General features: G+C 38.9%; 1 protein-coding gene across 1 annotated transcript in view; it reads left to right on the top strand.

Moving 5' to 3' along the window:
• The window catches only part of GUCY2C (guanylate cyclase 2C), a 46028-nt gene that overhangs the window by 18936 nt on the left and 3137 nt on the right, over nt 1-23955 (top strand). The window contains exons 11-24 of the mRNA XM_033058424.1: nt 414-495; nt 2785-2890; nt 3415-3477; nt 4029-4100; nt 5044-5148; nt 6307-6393; nt 10501-10633; nt 13264-13401; nt 17605-17693; nt 18416-18507; nt 20031-20189; nt 21703-21895; nt 22265-22439; nt 23351-23449. Of these exons, the coding sequence (XP_032914315.1) occupies nt 414-495; nt 2785-2890; nt 3415-3477; nt 4029-4100; nt 5044-5148; nt 6307-6393; nt 10501-10633; nt 13264-13401; nt 17605-17693; nt 18416-18507; nt 20031-20189; nt 21703-21895; nt 22265-22439; nt 23351-23449 (1593 nt within the window). The remainder of the gene's footprint in view (nt 1-413; nt 496-2784; nt 2891-3414; nt 3478-4028; nt 4101-5043; nt 5149-6306; nt 6394-10500; nt 10634-13263; nt 13402-17604; nt 17694-18415; nt 18508-20030; nt 20190-21702; nt 21896-22264; nt 22440-23350; nt 23450-23955) is intronic.

Here is a 23955-nt window from a genome sequence, read left to right as displayed (position 1 = left end):
CTGAATAATGTGATTTTCAAACTGTTGGCTCCTGGCAGCTTCCCAGGCTACATTACTGGCTTCGTGCTGCCACCAGATTAATTTCCTCCTATAGCATATTAATTTCCTACTGAAGAGTATAGTCCAAGCAGTAGCACCATTGCCTGGGTGTCCCTACAGATTGCCCCTGCCTCAGGTGGGGATGTAGGACTGCACTGCTCTGGGTCATGCTTCATTTGACATTGAAAGAGGCAAGTGTCATCCCAAGGCAGTGCTGCACTTTACCAAATCCTCTCAATTTGGATGTGTCCAAAAAGTATCCTTTGTCAACTACTGTGATTTACACGTGGATGTGAGGGTAATTTCTTAAATAGAATATTGTTTTTCAGCATCTTCCATGAAGTTGTTTATTTTTAATTTTTTCTTTTCTGCAGGCCCACACATCTTGACTATTGCTGTCTTTACACTCACGGGAATTGTGATTCTGGTTCTGATTGTCTCTTTGCTGATTCTAAGGTACCAGCCCCTTTGGTTTCCTGTTTGTTTGTCCTTGAACAGTTTTCCCACTAGGACAATGCCTTTGATCTCTCCTTGAAGAGCCATTCATTAACTTACCTTACATACCTATGTGGTTGTCCCTAGTGTGAACTCTGGTATATGCCAAGTAGTGCTTGCATCCATGGTGTTGTTATGAGAGGTTAATAATCAAGGGAGAAGATGCAGCAAGGCTCAGTGTTCTTGCATCTGCTAAAAAGCTCTGATTCCTATACATACAGAGCAATATAAGTCACAGATCAATCTTCAGTTTTTCCACTTTACTACCCATATTTGGTTTTCTTGGGATTCACTTTTATTTATTTAATGTGTTGTTGACATAAAAGTTTAATCTAGAAGATGGTATATCTCTTGAGACACTGTAGGAGTCAAAATATCATGAGGTTTTGTTGTTTTCATTGCATGGATCTATTCCTTCAACTCAGTCCAACAGCCTGGATAAAAATTTTTCTAAGAGTTTGGAATTTCATGCAGCATTTAAACTCCAGATTTATCATTATGGAAAAAGCAGAAATAGAAATAATTGATGCCTCCTTTTGATGGAAGAAATCCCACCACAGTTCCACAGTATAGGATTTTCTTTAATCTTAAAAAAAACTAACTTACCTTAGCATCTGTTTTCAGTCTATATCTTTGTTATATATAAGAGAACTTCAGAAAAAGCAAGAAAATCAGATCTTAAGAAAAGTTTATTAGAAACATGCTACTCAGGCTCTCTTATTTTGAGTAGACCAATCTGCCTTGCTAACTAAAACAAGGGAAGAATCAAAGATAAAGACACACAACTCTTACACATCCAACTGTACTCAAGATACGTAGGAGCTAATCATTGTCACATCTAAGCACTGACATAGAAACAGACAGTAAAGTTTGCAATGCCAATCAAAATTAATAAACAAAAGTAGGGACTTGTAAAAGATGCTATACTTTTTCATATCTACAGATGCATAAAATATAAAAATTCTGTTTAGATGATTAGATTACTATTCTACACATATCACTGTGATATTCCCAAACATCAAATATAGAAGAGATTTCTGAGAATTTTTTAGAATAAAACTTGCACTTTTAGTGTCAAAATAATAGCAAACTTCTCAAATATAATTGCTACCAAAGATTGTCCTCTAACAAGCAAAGGAGAAAGTCCTATGAAAATCAACAAAATGCCTCATTATTCGTTCTTTATCTCCTAAGTTTCTGGGACGCTTGAACTATTCCACAGCTGCCTGTGAAGTTCTGACTACAAAGTAAAAAGTCCACGTCCTGAAAAACATATAACTAAATATTAGACCTAGTCGATTTTAATTCAGTTTGATGTTCTTAATCCCCGGCCAATTCCAGTTTGAACTGTAGTGCATCCTAATGACACTCAGACACACCTTACAAAGTAGAACAGAGAAAAACACTTCTTACTGCAATTGTTGGTCTTCCTTTTCTTATGCAAATATATGATAAAAATGTAGTGAACAAGGGAATATTTGTGTTATTAGTCAACAGTATGGGTTCTGCCATTTGGAGCATTTTCCAGCAGTCATCCGTGTGTTAGGATTCTCCTGCAAACTCTCCAGTCAGTCCTGTGGGCTTTTTTTTTTTTAGTAGAGGAAGGATTTGCACAAGTAAGGAGATAATCTGAGGAGCACTAGCTGTCTTGTAGCTTTTCTCTAAGACAGTTCTTGCTCTGAAATTTTGTAGGGGAGACAGCAGTTTCTTTCTCCCATTTCCAAGGACTCTTCCCTCATTTTTACAAAATGTGCAGAATACAAGGGACACCCACAAAAAGCACCTCATCACTCAACACCTCATCTCCTGGCATTGTATTCACAGCAGTTCTTAGTATTCACTGTTGATGGCAGGACTTCCTTTGGCTTGCATTTGCTTGTGGGACCTCTCTTCCAACCACATTTAATAACATGGAGGAGAAAATTATATAAAATCCAGATGGTCTTTTATGCTTTAAATTCTTCTGACCACCCCTGAGACTCTGGCAATTGGCTAGCAGTTGTTCTGCTAAATGTGTTCTGTTCTGCTGCAGAATGAATGAGCATTCAGGCTTTCCTAAAGCTAGGAGAATTAAAGAGTATCCTCAAATTGAAAAACTGGAGAAGAGCCACAGGGCTTGTGCTCAAGTCTCATCAACCTGTCACACCATCCTTGTGTCATCCTGACACTGGATGCTTCCCTGTCCTAATCTCCTGTTGCGGGTTTCGGTTCACTGGGAGGATATTCCACAAGATTTCTCTTGTTCTTCAGGAAGTACAGGAGAGATAACGAGCGCCGGTGGAAGAAATGGTCCCATATACCACCTGAGGAAATCTTGCCTCTGGAGACCAGTGAGACAAGTCATGTTAGTTTGAAGGTAAGAGAAGCACAGTGCCCAAAACTGGGTCTTGGATCCTGTCTCCTAAAGACAATCAGTGCTGGGGTTTTGACGTGTTCTGACTATAGCACCCTACGGTTCTGGTAGGACTGGTTAACTTTTTTTTTTTTTTTTTTTTAATTTTTTAATTTTTTAACCCACACTTGGTGTATTGAAGAAATAGAGATTGTTCCCAGTCTACTGCTCCCTAATAGAATATACCTATTCCCATCAGTAAAGCTTGTTTTATGATGGGGGAATGGGCTGGGTATTGACTTACAGTCTGTGTCACAAATGATTTCCCAGTGCTTTGTTATGTTTTTATAATGCCCAAGAGCATGAAAACAGCAGGTGGAGGACCTGGGAGTGGCATGGATGTTCCACACTTTCTGCATCATATGGTGACCCTCCCTAGAGAGAGAGAGGCTTATGCTGTGGCACACACAGACATTACAAATCTCTCTGGACCTGTCAGGTGGGGAGTAGGTGATAATTGCAAGTTAATTATTCTTCTTTGTTCTCAGATTGATGAAGATAAGAGACGTGACACCACCCAGAGACTTCGACAGGGCAAGTATGATAAGAAGGTAACCTGACTGCAGTGTCCATGCTCCCTTCCTCACCTTTAGGAGCTTTGGGAGGACGTCATTCCACCTCCCCTGACCTTGCTAAATGGTTTGTTCTTATGGAAGGAGTAAGCCATTTGTTCCCTGTCAGCTGCTTTGTATTTTGTTTACTGACAGAAGGCTAAATATTAGACTCCATGAACTCCTAGCCCAGGAGCACAGAAGCATAAACACAGGGACTAGAAATCTGATATATTTTGGTACTGAAGAGATGAATAGGTTAATGGAGAACAGGCCATTTACGTGGCTATTCTTGTGCATTCAGTGGAGCTGTCTGCCTGACTAAGGTATATTCTTGTTGAGTTAAAATCTGCACAACTGATAGATCTAAATCCTTTGAAGAAAATATAGCTCCAGTACTTATTAGCTGATTAACTGAAACTCCAACAGTGAAGCAGTAGGTGGGTGTTTCTGAAGTATTTCTTTTTATGGACATTTCTTGGAAAAGAAAGATGAATTGCTGTTTTACTAAACCTATGATTTTTTTCCCCCCACTGTTATTTTTTCTTCAGGTGGTGATCCTAAAGGATCTCAAAAACAGTGATGGTAATTTCTCAGAGAAGCAAAAAATAGAACTGAACAAGGTAACTGTTGCACATAGGAACTGGACACAGCTGGGTGGGATGGAGTCTATGAGTGAAGTAATTGCTTTCCACTGTCAGCTCCAACAGCCATTTGTTTGTGCGTGTTTGTGAGGTGGACAGGTAATGAGTTCCTCAAAGGATACTGCTTGATGAACTTCATTTTTGTTATGTGATCTCATCACCACTACAGAGTCTTAATTGTGTGCCAGTCAAGCTGAGGATGAATGAAGTAATTCATGCGCTGTCATATGGCCTTACTAAATCAATTTTTATAGCTGGTGCTAAAAGGCACTGCGCTCTTTTGGCTCATATCATACTAATTCATCAGTAGCGGAATGTTGTAGTTAAATCTTATTATTGAATGTCAATTGCAGCTCTTTAAATATAAGTTACTCCCTGCTGACTTCTGCATACAGATCTTTCAACATGGGAGATTGATTTGGCTGCAGTACTGCATCTTTTTTGAATGGTTTTCCTTTTACACAGCACTGCTGTATTGTGAAGCCAATAAGCTCTAAAAATACCTCAAAGTAAACTACAGTTGTCTATTTAAAGGACAAGCTTCATAATATCATGCAGTATCATTAAATTTTTATTACTTGCTCATTTACTGACTGATTCACAATATTCTGTCACTCATAATGGCTATTCTGGTCAGCTGGGAGGTTTGATAGAGAGGCAATAATAGATACTACAGTGGGCTCTGGAATTAACTTGCAGTATCCAACAGCAACCACTCTTATCTCCCTAATCCAGAAGGCTCTGGAATAACAAATATGTTCAAGTATTTCACTTGGTGCCTTAGTATATTCTGGTTTAAGAGAAACTCATAAATCTTATCAGGAGCTGAGATAAAAAGCCGTGTCACACAAATATCCATGTCCTATGTTTCTGTACTAAAAAATGATTGCTTTTAAAAACAGATTAAATGTCTCTGCTCTAGCTCCTACAGATTGATTATTACAACCTGACCAAGTTCTATGGCACTGTGAAGATAGACACCATGATCTTTGGGGTGATTGAGTACTGCGAAAGAGGTTCTCTGCGGGTAAAGAATTTTAAAGGTCTCCTTCTGTCCCCAAATTATCAAATTTCAAAGTAAGAAAAGAAATCCCCATCTCTGTGCGTATGATCCTCATGCAGCAGCCATAGACTGAGCAAGTGGCGGCAGGTTTCTGATTCTAAGTTTCCTCTCCCTTGCTTGGTTCTCTCCACCCTTCCCCAGGTGCTGCTGTCACTTTGATGGCTCTCAGCAGCAAGAGGCCGAGGTGAAGTGGAGCCAAGGAACAGTACAGGCCCAGGCCACAGTAACAGCCAGTATTTGTATTGTGTCCCCTATTGGAAGCATATAGGATGTAACTTGTTCTTCATTTTCCAAGCTGTAGCTGTTGTTTCTGCTGATGTGATTGGGTACCACAGAGTGTGCAAGGACAGAAAAAATAATATATTCCATATTAATAAGGGAGAAAAATGGCAAGTTCTGCAGTATAAGGGAAAACAACCCTTAATTTCTGTTTATAAAAGGAAATGGTAAATTGATGTTGGCAAAAGTATGGAAAGACTGATAGTTTATTACTACCAATATTATTTCAGTGCTAATCATGAAGTGGTAATCATCAGCTCTTCTGAGGGCATATATTGTCTCTGCTTCTGTGATCATACAAAGACTGTCATCAGTAGCAGTGGTGTCTGGAACAAACTCACAGCAAGGCAGCACAATAATTGTTCCAAGTTATTTTCTGGTAAACTGGCATACTAATGGAAGTTTACTTTTATCAATGGATGTGATCGTGGCTGAAAGAACTGTAAATGACTGGCAGGCAAAGATAAAGCAACAGTTTACTTTGAACTTGTAAGGCTAGGAGTAAATTGGTAGGAAATGGACTGTGAACACAAAAGATGGAAAATTCTATTCCTTCCTCTTGCACAAATTGACTATTTGTTTCTCAGCTATTTTGTGTTAATAAAGACTTGTTTTGAAGACCAAATTCACAACCTATTTCTAATTGCAGTAACCCCTCTTTTCTGTAGTCTCCACTTTTCTAGCTCTGTGTAAACTTAATTTATATTTATTATTCCCTATTTTTTGAGTCAACTTCTGTTCTAGTGCTCTATGAAAAACAGTTGCTGGTTGAAAAGTGTGTAATTTGTATATCTGTATCTCATTGTCTGCTTTTTCCCTGAAAAACTTTTCTTCTCTTGACAGGATGTTTTAAATGATAAAATATCCTACCCTGATGGCACGTTCATGGACTGGGAATTTAAAATCTCTGTCATGTATGATATTGCCAAGGTAAGTGGACTGCTGACAGTGCAATGTAAATCAACCTGTGCTTTCTTGCAAAACTCATCCTCTGAGGAGTGCAGCTCTTCAAGGTCTTCTTTCCTAGAGGTGTATGCCCTTCCAGTCTTTTCTCCTCTTGGGACAGGTATCCAAGGCAGGAGAAGCCAGTGGCTTTCAGACTGAAGGAGGAAATAGGGGCCAGAACTGGCTTTGGGCTATTTATAAATAAACAAATTAAGTATACTCCAAAGAAATGTGACCCAAAGATCAGAGGCTTACAATCCACTGACCAGGAGCTCCGATAAGTAGGGCTTATGCAGTCACAAGCCCTGCAAAAGACACTGCTTTGCAATTTGCTTTGTGGCCTCAGGTTAAGCATACAGAGCAAAACTGTATTTTTTCAAATCACAGAATTATTCTAATATATATCCAGAGATGGGATCAACTTTTTCTAAACAAGCTGTTTATGTACCATCCCGATTTTCTCACTAGAGTGAGAAACTCTAATTTCTCACTACAGCTATCCATTTCAAGCAGTTTGAGAGGGAAAAATTAATCTTGTGCAGAAATCAAGGCTGGTTTTCAGTAGCTTTCAGCAAATCCTTGCTTTTTAGGTCCTTGTGGTAGGAAAAATCAATGTGCACAGTAAAGGAAATTCTGTTCTACATTAGAGACTTGTAACTATTTAGTAGGTAAGGACCCTTTGTAGTTCACTGATGTAATAATTCATTATACCTCTACAGATAACATAGAGAATCCTCTCTGTCTTTTTGCTAGTGCTCAGCTACTCTCCTCTTCCTATTGCTGGTTTGCAGTTGGATGATCCTCCTGTTTCCCTACATGCACCAGTTCAGCTTTGGTCTCCACGATGAATGACTCCACTGTGTCTGTTCTAAAGAGATATTGAAAATCTTGTGCTTTATTAAAGCCCCCTTAATCCAAATTGTCACAGTTTGTTGGCCTTGTTAATGACTTTCAAGTTCAGTTAACGTTCACTTAAAGTTTCATTTTAAATAGAGGAAGTTTCCCTTCTTCCTCAAAACATCAAAACCTAGGGTATTTTTTAACCTTTTGCACTTCACCTTCAGACGTTTACATAGAAAATAAGGATTAATACTGTTTCTGTTTATGAGGAAAGAGAAATCCCAGTCCTTTTGAAGGGAGTGACCAAATGCCCAATGACTGCATTTGTACTGAGACTTCACAGCCAGTCATTTGCTGCACCATTGCAAAGGAGACATGGCATCTGAAGATGGATTAGCATAAAGCATCTGTTATGTGCAATGGCTCCTGAGCATTATTAGCTGGGTTAGTAGAGATGGTTCACAAACTCTTCATGAAAACTTGTATCTATCTAGGAATGTCAGGAAAATCACTGTTGTTTGGATGATCTGTCAACCTCTCCTATACCTTGACTTGATACTGTGGTGAAGCTTTTGGGACCTATATGTTTCCATGAAATTCTAGTACTGCTTTTTCCAAACCATATCTTCTAAATCTCCAAGCACCCTGTCTATACTTACTTGAATGGCTTTTCTTTTTAAAGAAGTCATTCCATGGCCTCTTAACTCCAGTTCCTCTCATCTCAGTATCTGTCCTTTTCAAGCCCAGCTGCAGCATTCCAGGCTATTAAAATACTTATGACCAGGTGCAGCAGTTCCTTTGCCTTCCTTTTGAGATGCTTTTCCCTCTCCACACTGCCACTTTCATACGCTCTGTTTTTATCATGGCCCAAACAGCCCTCATACTATGCTTGCACATACTATGCTGACGCATCTGTTTCTGAACAAAGGTTGGGTTACTTGTACTTCCTGGCACAAAAAGTCAAGGGATGACTATTCTTGGAGCAGTCTCTAGTTCAATGGAGATGGTGGGGTGGCCAAAGGGGAAGCCATAAATCTACTCCATTTATTTCCCCCCAAATCCCCCACCTTTTGTTTATTTTTTGCTATCATAGCTGCCTCTAGCATTGATGGGACACCGTGTAGCTACATGGATTTGGCCATGTGACCAAAGAGCTCTGATGAAAGGTCTGCTGAGAGGGAATTGCAGTAATCAAGCCTTGTAGTTATTAATGCATACACTGTAGTTGCAATACTATTTATTAAATAAGTGGCAGCTGCAGGATATTGTGCAAGGGATTGTAATATTCTTGCATTGTGCCAGGAAAAGGTTTGTCAGTCAGAACTAAAGCTCCAGAGCAAAGGTTACAAGAATGCTCAACTATTTGGAACTATTGTACTGAAAGTCATAATAAATTTTGAAAATCACATTGTGGGTTTTTAATAGGTTCTGTGTTCTCAGGTAGGTGCATAGGATAGTGGGGAAGAAAGAGGAAAATTTTACCAGGTACATCTATAAGACCTTTGCCTCCAGAAATTGTTAACAAGAAAGCCTTGGGGTAAGGAAATCTAAATTACCTTTGCCTGTTATTTGATGCTGATACTAATTGGGAATTCTGCTGCAGTAATGGGAAATATTTTGTGGCTAATGAAAGCAGGAGCTGGGAGAAGGCGCCACTGGAAGAAATAGGGCCTAAAGCAGGCAAAACATTCTGGGTAGTATCATCACGGCTGTGTGCTAAAAGCTGCTTAATCAAGAAATGTGTTCCTTCAGTACAGTGTGCACACAATCTCTGTAAATTTGGCATGGTCTAGATAGGTCCAGGATAACCAGTCCAACAACATTCTCCAGAGATTGCATCTTTTGCAGGCTGCTTGTGTCTCAGACATACATCTGCTCTGTCCAAAACTCTGCTCTTATCTCAGTGATCTCTTGCAGCATTTACTGATTCATTCCCAATTATAGATAACTCAGTATTTGAAAAGAAAACCCACCATGTCATACAGTGTATTTATGACCACATGAGCCATTTAACCCTGATAAAATTCCATCTACCAGTTATACAAAAGAATGAGCTACACATGTAGGAGCCTAAGTGGAAGATCATTCAGAGAAGAAACTAAACAGATACGACATACCTGTTCTAGCTTCCACAGGATATGGATTGCACTTCACATACTGAGCACAAAGAAAAGAGGACTATAGGAAGAAAAACAACCAGCAATAGGATATAAGTAGGTGTGAGTTTAAGTAGTTCAGAAGAGTGAGATGAAACAGAATAAATAATAGCAAGAGGGTACAAATTAGCATACCTACTCCCTTCTTCAGTTGACACCCACTTAATAATGATCTTTTCCTGCTGTGCTTTTTAGTGCTAGTCCTTTCTCATGAATTGCACCGTATTTGAGTGTCTTAGACTAAATCATGTCATTTCAGAGGCGTTGAGTAAAAAGGGGCAAGCTGCACACCTCTGTATGCATATGTATGCATGTGAGATTCAGGAGTCTGAATCTCAGGAAATAAAGATGAAACCGCATTGGCCATGCCTCATACTCATTTCAAGTTTAGCTCATGGATAGCTGGTATGTATTGACTTGTACAGAGAAAACCATAAACAGTCATGTCAGCAGAGACCTTTATGGCTGTCTAGTCTCATCTTCTGTCTGGTCTAAGGCCTAGTGCCTCATCTGACACATTCTGGCTTGACTGCTCTGGAGCCCTGTGCTTTGCAGTTGGAGGATCTGCTGCAATGTTTCAAATAATGTCTCTGGTGTATGGTGATCTTCAAAGATGGTACAGACATAAGGAGCAATTCCTCTCACACCTCTTGTGTTTGTTGGATGAATATGTAGTTGGAAGCACTTCTTTGTATGACATTCCATGAAATCTATATTAAATTTACCAAAAAACCATTTATTGCAAGTGAAATTAAAACTTAAGTGGGAGGAAATATATTTCCTTAATTACTTGTTTTCTAATATTGACTAAACCAAGATGCTATGTCAGATTGTTGTTAACTAAGAGGAAGGATGACCTCCCATGATCCTTCCTCATTTCTTAACATTGACTGTTCCTAAGATCTTGGAAAGTCTTTGTAAAATAATAATATGAAAGGGAATTGTGATTTATGCATATCCATTGCAGATGAAGTCCATCTAATTACTTGCACAGATATTATGCTAATATTCACATTCTTGAATATTATTGAGTCTGGTAACATCTGAGTGTCTCACATGTAGTTGTGCTATCTTTCTCTTTTATTCTCAACCACAGGGGATGTCTTACCTGCACTCAAGCAAAACTGAAGTCCATGGTCGACTCAAATCAACAAACTGTGTAGTAGACAATCGCATGGTAGTGAAGATCACTGATTTTGGCTGTAATTCAATTCTGCCTCCAAGGAAAGGTAAAAAGATGCCCAGGTGGACTCTCCTTCATGGTTTCCAATCTAGTGGAATTTTCTTACCTTCATAGACCACGATGCAACTTTGATTCATATTATAGCAGCCTTTATATAATTTTAAGTTAAATTACACAATAAAAGAATTACTAGCAGGAAGCGAAAGAAATTAGACAGTGTGAGAAGGAAGGAAAGACAAATATTCAAATTTTAGTGTAGAAAACAGAGATTTCACCTGTGATTGAGATGTAAGGAACATTTTCAGTATCCAAGTCCTTCATGCAAACAGCTCTGTTCAGCCAGAGTACTCAAACGGTGTGAAGAAAAAGAGGAGTTAATTTACCATAAATCTTGTAATTGATTAGATACATGTATTACCATAGTGTTCTGTGATATCATTTACACATTAACAGGCATGACTGATAATCCTTGAAGAAATCTCTATTGATATGCAATGATAATTCTGTTCCTTATTCCTTAGTTAGGAATCTAGTAATATATGCTCAACCAGATTAGAATACTATTAGTAGCTTTTCTTTACATTTTGTATTCACCTTACAAAACAGAACAGTCCTTTCTACTCATCTTTCCCTTCTTACTTGATCTGTAATGAAAAGATGAGCCCATCTGAAATTATGTCATATGTATCTGTAGAGTAGAGGTATAATAAGCACAGCACTGTGCTGTAACTGCAGCATATGACATGAAAAGAAACTGGTTGCAACTGGTTTGGAGAAAATTTTTATATTCAGACACAAACATACTAAAGAGTACCAATAAGAACATAAAAAAGGACTAAGAAAAGTGCACTGAACATAAATGTTCTATTCATTCTTCATTTTACAAACTATTTAATTAATTTTATATTATTATTCCATTGTGATGTATTTATCTTCTTTTATTGCTTGTAAGCAGCCTCAAAATTTCTGGCTACTCAGTCTATGTCCTTGAAGAAAACTCACTGTTTCACAAGAGTTCCACAGATTCATTGTGGCTGGATGTTACAGCTTAACATCACAACACTGTCTTCAGGGACACTGTGTTCAGATCACTGTTACGATAATGTCACCAGCATGTCACAGTTGTTGTACCATGGCAGCATTCTGGTTTTGAGGTATAATGGTGCTCATTGTACTAGAAATACAGATTAATAATTTTTGTAGAAAGCAAGTAGTTATGAGCAGGTAATAAATACTGTGTCAGGCTCAAAAGCACTTGAGAATTATTTCAGTAGCTTCCTGATATCAAGGCCATTGGGAAATATTGCAGTCTTGTCATCAGACACTGTGTATAAAAAAACTTCTTGCATCTCCTTGCTCAATAAATTATAGCTCAGGGCTTTTTTATTATAGCACTGGCATTCCTTGGTCTTATCCAGATACGTAGGCTATTTCTAAGAAGCCTGTGAAATGTGGCTATGAAAAGCAAGTTCATTGCCAATAAACATAATTTTTCCGAAGGTGTAAGAGTCTGCATCTACAGTGGAAAGTAGTAGGGTCAGCAAATTCCAGAAAATTGAAAATTACATCAGAGGTTTATCTAACCTGTATTGATGTCAGCTTCTGAAGAAAAATGCTAAAGTAGGAGATACACAATACCAGTGGGCTCTGGACTGGATATGAAAAGAGTAAAAGCAAATGTCTTTGTAGCTGGTGGATGGTCTGAGAAAGATCACCCTTTTTACAGTAATTTCACGATTATAAGTCGCACTATTTTGGTCCGAACCCAAAGTGCGGCTTCTAATCAGGTGCGGCTTATCTATGGACAAAGAACGAAAAATTGCTGTTTTAGTTTGGAGGACAGGTGTCTGCTGAGAAAGGCAGGAACTTCTCTTTGAAATGGAGAATTCTTCCCTCCAAATTATTATAATTTTTAAATCAAGGGGCTTTCAGGCAAAAATATGGGAATTAGCAATAACAGTTCCTTTCTAGGGAAATTAAAATAGAAATACAGTACTACAAAGAAACAAACTCCAAACCCTGACAAAGTCAGAGTACAACCTGACACCCCATCAGGCAAGGTGTTGGTAGCAGTCCCGTTAAATGGTGGTTGCAGTCCTCTTGCAGTGACAGATGTGATTCAGTTGAAGTAGTGCTCCTGCAGAAGGTGCAGTTTCCCTCCGAAGGTCCAGCGGTGATGTGGAGAAATCCAGTTTTCCTCTGGAGTCCAGTGGAGAAAAGGGCTCCCTTAGTGTTCCAAAACCTCTGTTTTTATCTTGGTAAGAAGTGTTGGGCTCTTCCCCCTGGCTCTTCCAATGGGATGCAGTAATTTTATCAGTCACACAGTGGGACTCAATGGCCATTAGCAGAAAATTACTTGCTGGAGGAAGGATGGGTTGTGAAAAGATAAAGAACAATGCCCTGCCTGGTTTCAATGGATGGCCCATTAGCAGAATATCTGCCATTGAGATAAGGGTCACTGCCTCCACCCTCAACAGATGGTGATAGAATAGATACCTTTTATCACACTCTGTATTGTAACGTGCGGCTTATAATCAGGTGCGGCTTATATATGGACAAAGAACGAAAAGTTGCCGACACCCGGAGATGCGGCTTATACTCAGTGCGGCTCATAATCGTGAAATTACTGTACTTCTTTCCCTTTACATCATTCCCCATTGCCATCTTGATCTTCAGACCTGTGGACAGCTCCTGAGCATCTCCGGCATGCTGATGTATCTCAGAAGGGTGATGTATACAGCTATGGGATCATTGCTCAAGAAATCATCCTGCGCAGAGAGACGTTCTACACTGGACACTGCCGGGACAACAGAGGTAATTCCACAGATTTCTCCTCTATTACAGCCTTCTGGGATGGTGGCAGCTGGAACTGGCCTGTTCTCCATGTTTTGTGAAAGGCACTGTCTCTGATAACTTCTTGAACAGCTGCTCCTTTCTCTGCGTAGTGAATGAAGAGCCTGTTTGAAGGATCTCACTGTGGGGGCACGTGTCCCTACTTCTCTTGTAAATAAAGTTTGCATTGAGTTTTCTTGCCCTTTCTCTTCCCTTCTCACCTGGAGCACAGCATTGCGGAAGTTAACATTATACATTGCTGTCCAGACATACTGTAACATTTAAAGGCCTCAAAGGTTTTTCTATTTCGACTTGTAAACAACATGTAATATGCCATTTATTTTAGGCAGCATAAATCAGCATTGTCAACATAGAACAACAAAACCTCAGCATGACATACGAACTGTTGGCATTTAAAAACTGGCAATTCAGACTTCATTCAAGCTGGTTATAATTAACTTCAGCAATTTAACTTCTGTCAGAAAAATCATCTCCTCCTGTAGTGCATCTATTAAACTCTGTATTGTGCATTTTGTGACATTGTTTTTGAGTGGCTGTTGTGGTTTTAAGCCCAGCTGGGAATTTAGCACCATGCAGCCACTTGCTCAACCCCCACTCTCTACTGTCCTTCCCCCTGTTAGAATGAGGAGGAGAATCAAAGTAAAACTTACAGGTTGAGGTAAGCACAGTTAAATAATAGAAAATAAAGTAAAATACAATATATTAATGATAAATTATAGTAATAATGATAATAAAAAGGGAAAAACAAGTGATGAACAATGAAATTCCTCAGTACCTGCAGACCGATACCAGACTCCCCTTCCTGAACACAGACAATCCTCCCTCCAGGTAACTTCCCCCAGTTTATATGTCAGGCATGACATTCTTTGGTGTGGAATATCCCTTTGGTCAGTCTGAGTCACCTGTCCCAGCTATGCTCTCTCCCAGTTTCTTTTGTGTACCCCCTCACTGGCAGAGGACCTGAGACAAGTTTTAGAAAAAAAAAAAAAAAAAAATCTTTGATTTAGGATAAATACAGCTTAACAAAATACCAAAACATCAATGTATTATCGACACCATTCTAATTCCAAATTCAAAACGCAACATGCTAACAGTTTCTGAGAAGAAATTAACCACCCTAGCTAAAACCGGGACAATATCCACCCCTATCCAGCCTGATCACATCCCAATTCCCAGAATCCAGGCATTATTATATACTAGAACTGACAGAAAAACATGTGTGGGTTTGGGATTTTCCTAGTGACTAACAACAGTTACTAACAACAAATTTAGACATTGCCTTTACCTCTGAGTCATTCTGTTAGATCCGCCTCACATTCGTTAAAACACCTAGAGCAGCAGCTCAACAGCCTAATAGCTCTTTTACTGAGTCACATTTGAGAATAATTTTTGTGGCTTGTTCATCATCCTACATTATCAAAAATCTGCATTCATATTTGGGGAAACACAGTTTTTGACATCACTAACTATAATATAAATGAAGATCTAAATGAGATTAGAAATGGCTGTTCCCCTTAAAACAAACTCTTCAGGATTCCATGCTTAATAATAGGTAGAGAAAATAAAGCTTTTCTATTCCTATTTCTTGAGAAGAGGCAGGCACAATCCTTATGGATGCAGGAATTTTACAAATATTGCCAACGTGGAGAAAGGAAAGTGCAATACCCTACCTTGCTCATTTTGACTTGTAAAGCAAATCCGTAGCAAACTACATTCTTTTAACTGCTTGTTGAGCAGTTTCAGTCTTTCTGCATTGTGTTAATGATTATTAAGTTCAGACATAGTGTTTCTTAGATTTTCTGAGACGTGGTGGCATCCTCACTGCTCTGTGTTTGACTCTGGCTGTCATAGTCAGAACCTGGTTCCTTGTTTTATCTTTGACCTGTATCTTAACACTGTATTCTGTCCTTTCCAAACAGCATGAGGTTAATCTATGCAACTTAAAGAATTTGTAGCACCTAAGCTAGGTACCTAACAGCACCTGAGTGATGTTGCTGGAGATGGTTACATATTAGTGTGTGAGGTAAGACAACAATAAATTTACTAGGCATGAGATCCATTTGCTAAGTCTGAGTCCACTGTAACTTAAAAAAATAATCTGCTTTGTAAATGTCATCTGAAATTATATATTTTTCTTTCAGTGAGGAGATTGTTTTCTCCACAAAACTTTTTTCCATAAAAGCATTATTAGATGTCGAATATGCATATTGCTGCTCTAATGGCTTCTGGTATTATTCTTGACTTTTGTTTATGCAAGTTGAGTAAAATGTGTTCATCAGTTCATCAAATTTCATGTAACAGAAAGGAATTAGTTTTATTACATATTGCTGAAATTGCCCCTCATTTAAATGCCTGATTCACTCATTAGCTAAGATGAGCAAGACAGTGAGCCATATTTATTCAAACACTTCTGCATTTTGTTTGTGGCATCATATAACTTTGGAAGACAGTAGCTCAGACTTGGGTGGTCATTAATTTATAAATATCCAAGATAAAATGAAGGGAAAAAGTACCAAATTAGAGTCAGTGGTAATGGACAAAGAAACGGCCCTGTTGTATGCTAAATTAATTTGGTTTTTAAGTCATGAGAGAAACTCTTTCAATGGCTAGGCTATCAGAAGTTAGTCTCTGCAAATTAGAAGGCATGATATTGATATTTCAGGACAACTGATAAAACTGCTTCTCCAGGCTTAAATGACAGCATCAAGGACTGTGTTCAGACTTTAAAAGACTTATTTAAAAAACCGCATACCTGAGCTCCATCCACCAGCTTAGAAAAATTAAACTCTACTTTCAGTTACTCAGTGAGCCAGTTTTCTCAACATGAAAATATGTATCAATCAGCTTAATGTACAATAATATTGCTGCTAATGAGAGAGAAGAAGTCCCATGACAGGTATACAGAACTAGATTTCTAATGTGTAGAAGTAAGTAGGTCACAGTCCTCTTCACTGACATCTCTGCAAGAAGCTCTTCCCTGTCTGGTTACTCCACTCTTCTGCACAAACACCTCATTCACTGCTCAAGACTGTGAAATCTTGCCATGTACCAACGCTCAGTTCAATCTACTGCCTTGTTCCACTACTTTCTGCCACTGACTAATTGCAGTACTGCTAATAAGTGCTGTTACTTCCTTGCTCAGGTGTACATGGAAATCCAGCACATTCCTCCTGCATGCATGAGCCCTACACACACTTTCCTGTCTCCTAGCCCACAAAAGACTTCTCAGCAGTTTCTCCACTCTGTAGCATTTGGGAGACTCATGTTTTCTGCTCGTTCTCTATGTAATTTCTGTATTAAAAAGTTGGAAGCTGCTGTATTATTTTGGAGTGATCATGCACACTGGGCATGTTTAGGCAGCTGTAGCTGCCTCAGACCAGTGCAATTACAAACCTTCCTCATGTCATCCTAAATATAATCAGACATTATTAATAAATAATCTGTTCTGATTCACAGATCCTTTTCAATTTCCCTTTACTTCAGAAGTAAAAAATTAGTTCTCTTTTTTTAAACAACCCCCTTTCCCCTGGAATTCTTGAACTCTGCAGGAGAAAAACGAAGGAAGATGTTTTTGCTTTAGCTCTCTCTTGCTGTGGCTAAATTGAGTTGTGCAAATTCAGCCTGATTTTAATGTGTTCAAAGTCCAAATAATTTTAATAGAATGAGTTTAATGACTAGGAGTACAAATGAGTTAACAAATGCAATGCTTTTAACCCATTTATATTAATAGCTTAGTTTTTAAGGAAGTTAAGCATCTACAGGATGATTTGAACTGCTCTAATGAGCAGCATATATCTCCACACTTTTGGTCAAGTTGCAATGGGCTTTTCACATTTTTTTTTACTGCAATTATACTTCATGCTGAGAGGAATACTAATAATGCCCAACATGCATTTGGGAAGATGCCATAACCATGTCTACCATGACCCAAAAATATTCATGTACATTTCTATTCATTTTGCTTTCAGGGGCCTTCAAGCCAACCTGTTTGGTCTTGTGCCATATATTTAGAAAAGTTACAAAGTTGAAATTCACATCAAAATGAGAGAACTGTCGTCAAGACTTCCGTTTGTACAGTATCCTGTAACATCATAGACTGCTATACACAATAAATATCTTTCTTACACTTTTTTGTTTAAAACGTTGATCTTTTTCATGTACTAGAGAAACTTTACAGAGTGGAGAGTGGCAAAGGAGCGAAGCCTTTTCGACCAGACCTGACCTTGGAAACAGTGGGAGAAAGACAGATGGAAGTAAGTTAATAATTAATGAAGCCATTTTCTGGGTGATGGGTGGAAGTCTTGGCCAAAATAAAGCCTATGATCATGGGAAGGTGAAAGCTATGCATTTTATGCCAAATGCCCAAACTTCTGGGAAGAAATTGCATTCTGTAGTTTTTACCAGCAATGTGAAATATGACTCATGGAAATTATTTCACTGGAAAGAAACAGACACTTATATGGTGCCACTCTTCTGACTTTTTTTAGATATTCTTGAGATGGGATAAATTACACCTCAAGTATACATCTCTCCACTGATATAGCCCCTATGGCTTCTTGCTTGGGTGCAAATGTCTGTATTGTAGATATTCACATATTCAGCAATCAATCCCATTCTTTTTGGCTGAATAACCAGTTTCAGAAAAATCTCAAACAGAGAATGTTGGAAATATAATTTCCACAGCATTTACCACCATGTCAGTAACTGTGTCTGGCAGCAGTCTGCAAGACTGGATCCATTTACCTTCCTTTCATTTGTGTATTGCAAATTCAAGTTAAGATATGTCACTAGTCATCACAGAGTTCAGATGCCTGCAATGAGTGTTCTAACCATAGATTCAAGTCAATTAGTCACACAATTTAATATGTTGCTAATCAAGATTAACCAGAAATTCCCTAATGGACTGGTGTTGTTTAGCACTACTCTGTCTATATCCATTACTCAGGTGGACTTTTCCTTACATTTTTGTTTGAAGGTATATACACTAGTAAAAAGCTGCTGGGAGGAAGATCCAGAAAAAAGGCCTGACTTTAAGAAAATTGAGAGTACTCTGGCTAAAATATTCAGGTGAGTAGCAGGGGCTGTGTTTTTTAAGATGCTCCAAACTCCTCCTCTATTAGAAAGCTCATATTTCTAAGTGTGTAAATTGATGTGATTATGATTCAGTCAGTGGAAAATCCTAGTGTCTTCACTTAGATCCTCTTTTATTCTTTGGCAGAAAAGTAGGTGAACATGTGAGCATGCATATTTTGTATACATACACCTGTGTACGATGTACTAGTTGAGTGAGGGTGAGATGACCACCATACCTCAAATTGGTACATTATGAAAGTAGCAAGCTGGATAATTAAGGATTTAAACCAATCAAGTAATTCCCTCCCTGTCTCTAGTCAAGAGTTGGATAGTGACTCATGTCATTTAAGTTTTGGTAAATGAATGCGCATAGATGTTTGAATGATGATTTGAAAGTTTGGATGGTCCCAAATTAAGCTAACTAGAAATGTTGAGTTGCAACTCACAAGAAGTATTAATTACAGGGCTTTGGTGGTACAAAGTTGTGGGAAAATAATAAGGGTTGTAGCTGGATAAACCCTGTGGAGTTACACAGGCCTTTCACCTGGACAATGCTGCATTGTTCCTGCAGAATTTGGTATGAATTAATTATTCCAGTGATCAAACTGTGAGCTTTTAATCACTTCTCCTGGGACATTGCTCCCCAGTTTTTATGGCTCTCTCCATCAACAAACCCCAACAGCATCATTTTACACTTTACATGGACAGAACAGCTGTACTGTGCATAACTACATGTATCAGTTGAATAACCTTTCTGCAGCTGAATATAGACCTTCTGATTCAGCTCATCCTACAAAAGCAAAGAGGCTACCTCTTGTCACATGCAATATGGTGTTCTCACATGGGTCTAAGATGATGCATCCCTGATAGAAAATTTTTAAAGCAAGAGTGATTTTGAAGTCCTGTTAGATACAATACTAATCTGGTCAGCCTGGTCCCAATTACTTTCAGACTGCTTTGGTGAGTGCAGGCTGCCCAGACGAACAGGGGTTTGAGTGGTTCATGTTGCCACACTTCTGCTCCCAGGGGTTAGTACACTTAAGTCTGCAGGATTTTGTGAATAAAACTAGCCCTGGGGCTGTTTATTGTTCCACTGTATTCTTCCATCTTCTAAATAGACAGCCCCAAATTCTCGTAATTCTTCTGGCTGAAATCCCCATCTAAATATTACATGTAATTTTCTACCTACTATTTTTAGCTTCCTCTCAGAATTTGAGCTTCTCAGCTACTTTTTACGAATGAATGTTCCTGGGTTACCTAAGGTAATCTGGAGTTGACAGTACTAGCAGGGTTAGGTGATTGAAGGGTACTTTAAGAATTACCAACTCCAACTGACACATGTGGATTACAGACTTTCAATTCATCTACGATGGACTTGAGGCACTGTGCATTCTAAGTACAGGGAAGCCAAACACTGGAGAAGTTTTCTGTTGCTGCTTTTTTGCCTCCTTTTAGCTGCTCTCAACAATGTACATCTATCAGTCTTTTTGATTCCTGTGTAATTCTGTTATTTGCAGTAATTTCCATGGCCAAACCAATGAAAGCTACATGGATACCCTGATCCGGCGTCTACAGCTGTACTCCCGGAACTTGGAACACCTGGTGGAGGAAAGGACAGAGCTGTACAAAGCAGAGAGAGACAGAGCAGACAGGCTTAACTTTATGTTACTTCCCAGGTAACTGGCCAGGAGGATTTCTGCTGGCATTTTATTTATGTACATCCAATTCTTGCAGAGTAGGGGATAGGATTTAATGTTTATGTTCTACTTTCTTCCCATCTAATTTAATCCTGCAAGGAAAGAAAAAAGAAGCAGCTGTTGCTGAGCTCTCCACCCTATGGTAGAATTTCATGCCCATTATCTTGTTCAATATTTTTCATGCACAGGATCCCCCTTTCCAGCATAAGCCTTTCTTTCACTGCCTTCCAGGGAACACAGATCTACAGTGATCCCACATCACAGAGCTCTGCTCTGCTCCAGAACCTTGCTGGTTAAAAGGAGTGTCTTCAGCTGAAGAGCAATAGTGGAGCCCAACTTCAGGCTGGGGTTTAGCAGTGCAAGAGAGGGGCTAAGGTTGGCTGGGCCATATTGGACTAGATGAATTCTTCAGAGTATGCTATAGGAGAAGTGTAATTGACATTTTAATATTGATAATACCCATAACTTGGGAATTACACACATTTGGAATAGTAAAACTATCCTGGCATGCCATATTTCAGTAGTCAGGTTATTGATTTTATGACTCATCACAAAAAAAAAAACCCAAAACAAACAAACAAACCCCAACAACAACAACAAACAAAAACCCCAAAAAACCCAAACAAAAAAAAACCAACCAACAAACAAAAAAAACCCAAAAAATAAAAACAAACAAACACCCCCTTCCCCCACACAAAAACAACCAAAAAAGTGTTGGTTCAATCCAGTTCTAGTTTTGAGGGAAATCAGGAATGATCTGGCTGATCTCCTCACAGTATAGACAGTGCAACAAGGAATTCATGTCTCCTTCTACTCTTTGTTATTCCTACTACTCTGTTATTGTTTCATTGTAGATGGAACACCGCATTGTGCAAAACCTATAATTTTCTGGGTATCTTTCAGTTCTTTTCTTCTAATATCACCACTAGGAACAGATATTTGACTGGATTTAGAATTGCAAGGAAAAGAAGTTCCCTCTTGAATAGACATTGACTGTCATGGCATTGAATTTTCCTTCCATAAATTACCAGACTAAGATATCTCATCTGCAATCAGGATGAATTGATGTAATTATTATAATGAAATTACTTCTGTGCTGGAAAAACAGAAAAATATGTCTGTTATTACTTGTTGTATGGGTAGAATGTAGGTCTACATGTCAGGAAGTTCAGAATTTCAGTTTTAAATTTGACCCAATATCCCTGTTTCTGACCTTAACCAAGAAGCTCAGTTGCCTGTGTCTCAGTTCCCTCATGGCTATTCCCACACTTGAATTTTGAAAGTCTATAGCGCATTAATTACCATAGTAAGTGCTTTGAGGTCCATGTCTGAAAGGCATTATGGGCATTGAAAATGTGATTATAATGGCAGTTTTTAGCAAACTATTTAATCTTTCCTACACAGATAGCAATAGTGTGATTGGGTTACATGAAAAAATACCTTTAGTAGTAAACACTAGTCATCTGTGTTCCTGCCTTCTCTATTTCCACAGGCCAGTAGTAAAGTCTTTGAAGGAGACTGGCCTGGTAGAGCCAGAGCTGTTTGAAGAAGTCACTATCTACTTCAGTGACATTGTTGGCTTTACCACGCTCTGCAAATACAGCACTCCTATGGAGGTCGTAGATATGCTCAACGATATCTACAAGAACTTTGACCACATTCTTGACCATCATGATGTTTACAAGGTGATTAGCTCTGGACTTCTGCTCATTTAAGGTGCATGATGTGGTGGATTTGGGAATCTGCATTCTAAGCAAAGCAAAAAGAGAAAAAAAACAGGTCAGGATTAATTCATTTAAATATGCTCTCACTGTGCCTACTTTTACCAAATTTCGTACAGTAGGTGGTCACACATTTATTAATTGGAATGTTGGGTATAGTTATAAACACTCATATACCCAAATGGTGTCAGCTACCTTAAACTAATCAATCCGGCTCTCAGGGGAAGAAATGTTCAGTCATGAACAAGAGGATCTGATAAAATCTTTCTGCTTTAAACTAAAGAGATACTTTTCTATGTCTGGAAATAGTGAGCTCTGATTTCATTTCCACAGGTGGAGACCATTGGTGATGCTTACATGGTGGTGAGTGGTTTACCAAAGAGGAATGGAAACCGGCACGCCGTGGACATCTCCATGATGGCTCTGGACATCCTCAGCTTCATGGGATCTTTTGAACTGAGACATCTGCCAGGGCTGCCTGTCTGGATTCGCATTGGAATTCACTCTGGTACACAGTAGTGCTAGATCAACAGTGACAATGCTGTTGCCTGGTTTTGCACAGAATTAACATCCATACAAGATCATACACCATATACAGCTGCCCTCCCCATGAAGAATCAGATTGAAAAAAATGTTCATAGAGGAAGAGTAACAGAAGTAAATAAGTCACTATTTTGTTCCTCCTGTAGTCAAATAGCCCATAGCTATTAATTCACAGCCTAAGTCAGTAGCTAGGATGAGGAACAGCCACTGTTCCTGGTGTGATTAAACCAGTTGTATCAAATTGGATTTGATACAGATTATTTTTCTCTGACTGAAGCGGAGATCAGTCATGGCCAGCTATGCTTATCTAGGCAAAAAATGCAAGGCTGTATTTTGTGCTTTTGGAGGCCACACTTTTGTTGAGTCTGTGTGGGACTTAATGTTTTAACTTATCTGTAAAAATATTTTTTGTCAAAGGAGAACTCCAGTGCAACAACTTTGGGAAATTCCTCAACCACCTCAACACCAGCTGCCAGGGAAGGAACACATCAGAGAAAGTGACTGAGGCACTGGGAAGCCTCTTGAGGCACCACTATTCACCCTTGCATAATGAAGCTTATTCTATTTTTCTCTTGCTTCCAAACCTGACAGTTAATAAATGTACTTTTTTGTTCCTGCACAGAAGCTGTGCTTAAATACAATCAACACTATGCAGCGGTGTCCTTTTTATGATCTTATTGGATTATGCAAGAATAACAGAGCTAGGCTTGGTTTGTAGTGGGAGACCACAAGATACTGCGGGAAGTGAGGTAGAAAGTATTGTCATTAGTGAGGAATGCACAGTTCAACCAGGCGCTGGTTGCAATAGTGATACACCTGCCAAATAAATCAGGTCTCTTGATTCACCCTTTTTTTCTCTCTGCATCCCATTTCTAGGTCCATGTGCAGCTGGTGTGGTTGGAATAAAAATGCCTCGTTACTGTTTATTTGGAGATACAGTAAACACAGCTTCACGGATGGAATCCACAGGCTTGCGTAAGAATTTAATTTTAGCTGTCAGTGTAACAGGACCAAAGGCTATTGGTTAGTTTGTGACTGAAGTGTCTGTTTTCAGCTGAAACCAATTTATTATCAGCTTGCAGAAGTTTTAAAGAAGCCCTATTTGTTTTGATTACCAATTATTGTCCAAAGTGACAGTGGGCACTTCACTGGGCAATGAAGAGTTGTTCCTTGTTCATGCTTCAGTGCTGGTAACAGGGAGTTTGTAGGCTGGTTCACTGCCCAAGTTCCTCTGGAAGATATGATAAGTGTGTGTCTGGAATTTAATTTTACTCTATGAACCACAGATTTTAGTTTGACCTAGAATTGTATTACAGTTTTGTTGTGTAAATACACTGACTGTGTATTTTAAGTTGAAGCAATTATGTCATCAGCTTCACCAATAGGGAACTGAGGCAAGAGCCAGTTTTCCCTCCTCCTGCCCAGTGTCTTCACATGAGCATTCTCTATATAGGTCACTCACAATTACTCTTTTCCCTTTT

This window comes from Catharus ustulatus, chromosome 4, assembly GCF_009819885.2.
Source record: "Catharus ustulatus isolate bCatUst1 chromosome 4, bCatUst1.pri.v2, whole genome shotgun sequence".
Taxonomy (NCBI): Eukaryota; Metazoa; Chordata; class Aves; order Passeriformes; family Turdidae; genus Catharus; species Catharus ustulatus.
The sequence above is the reverse complement of the archived record's forward strand: the minus strand, read 5'-3'. Positions and strand labels throughout refer to the sequence as shown.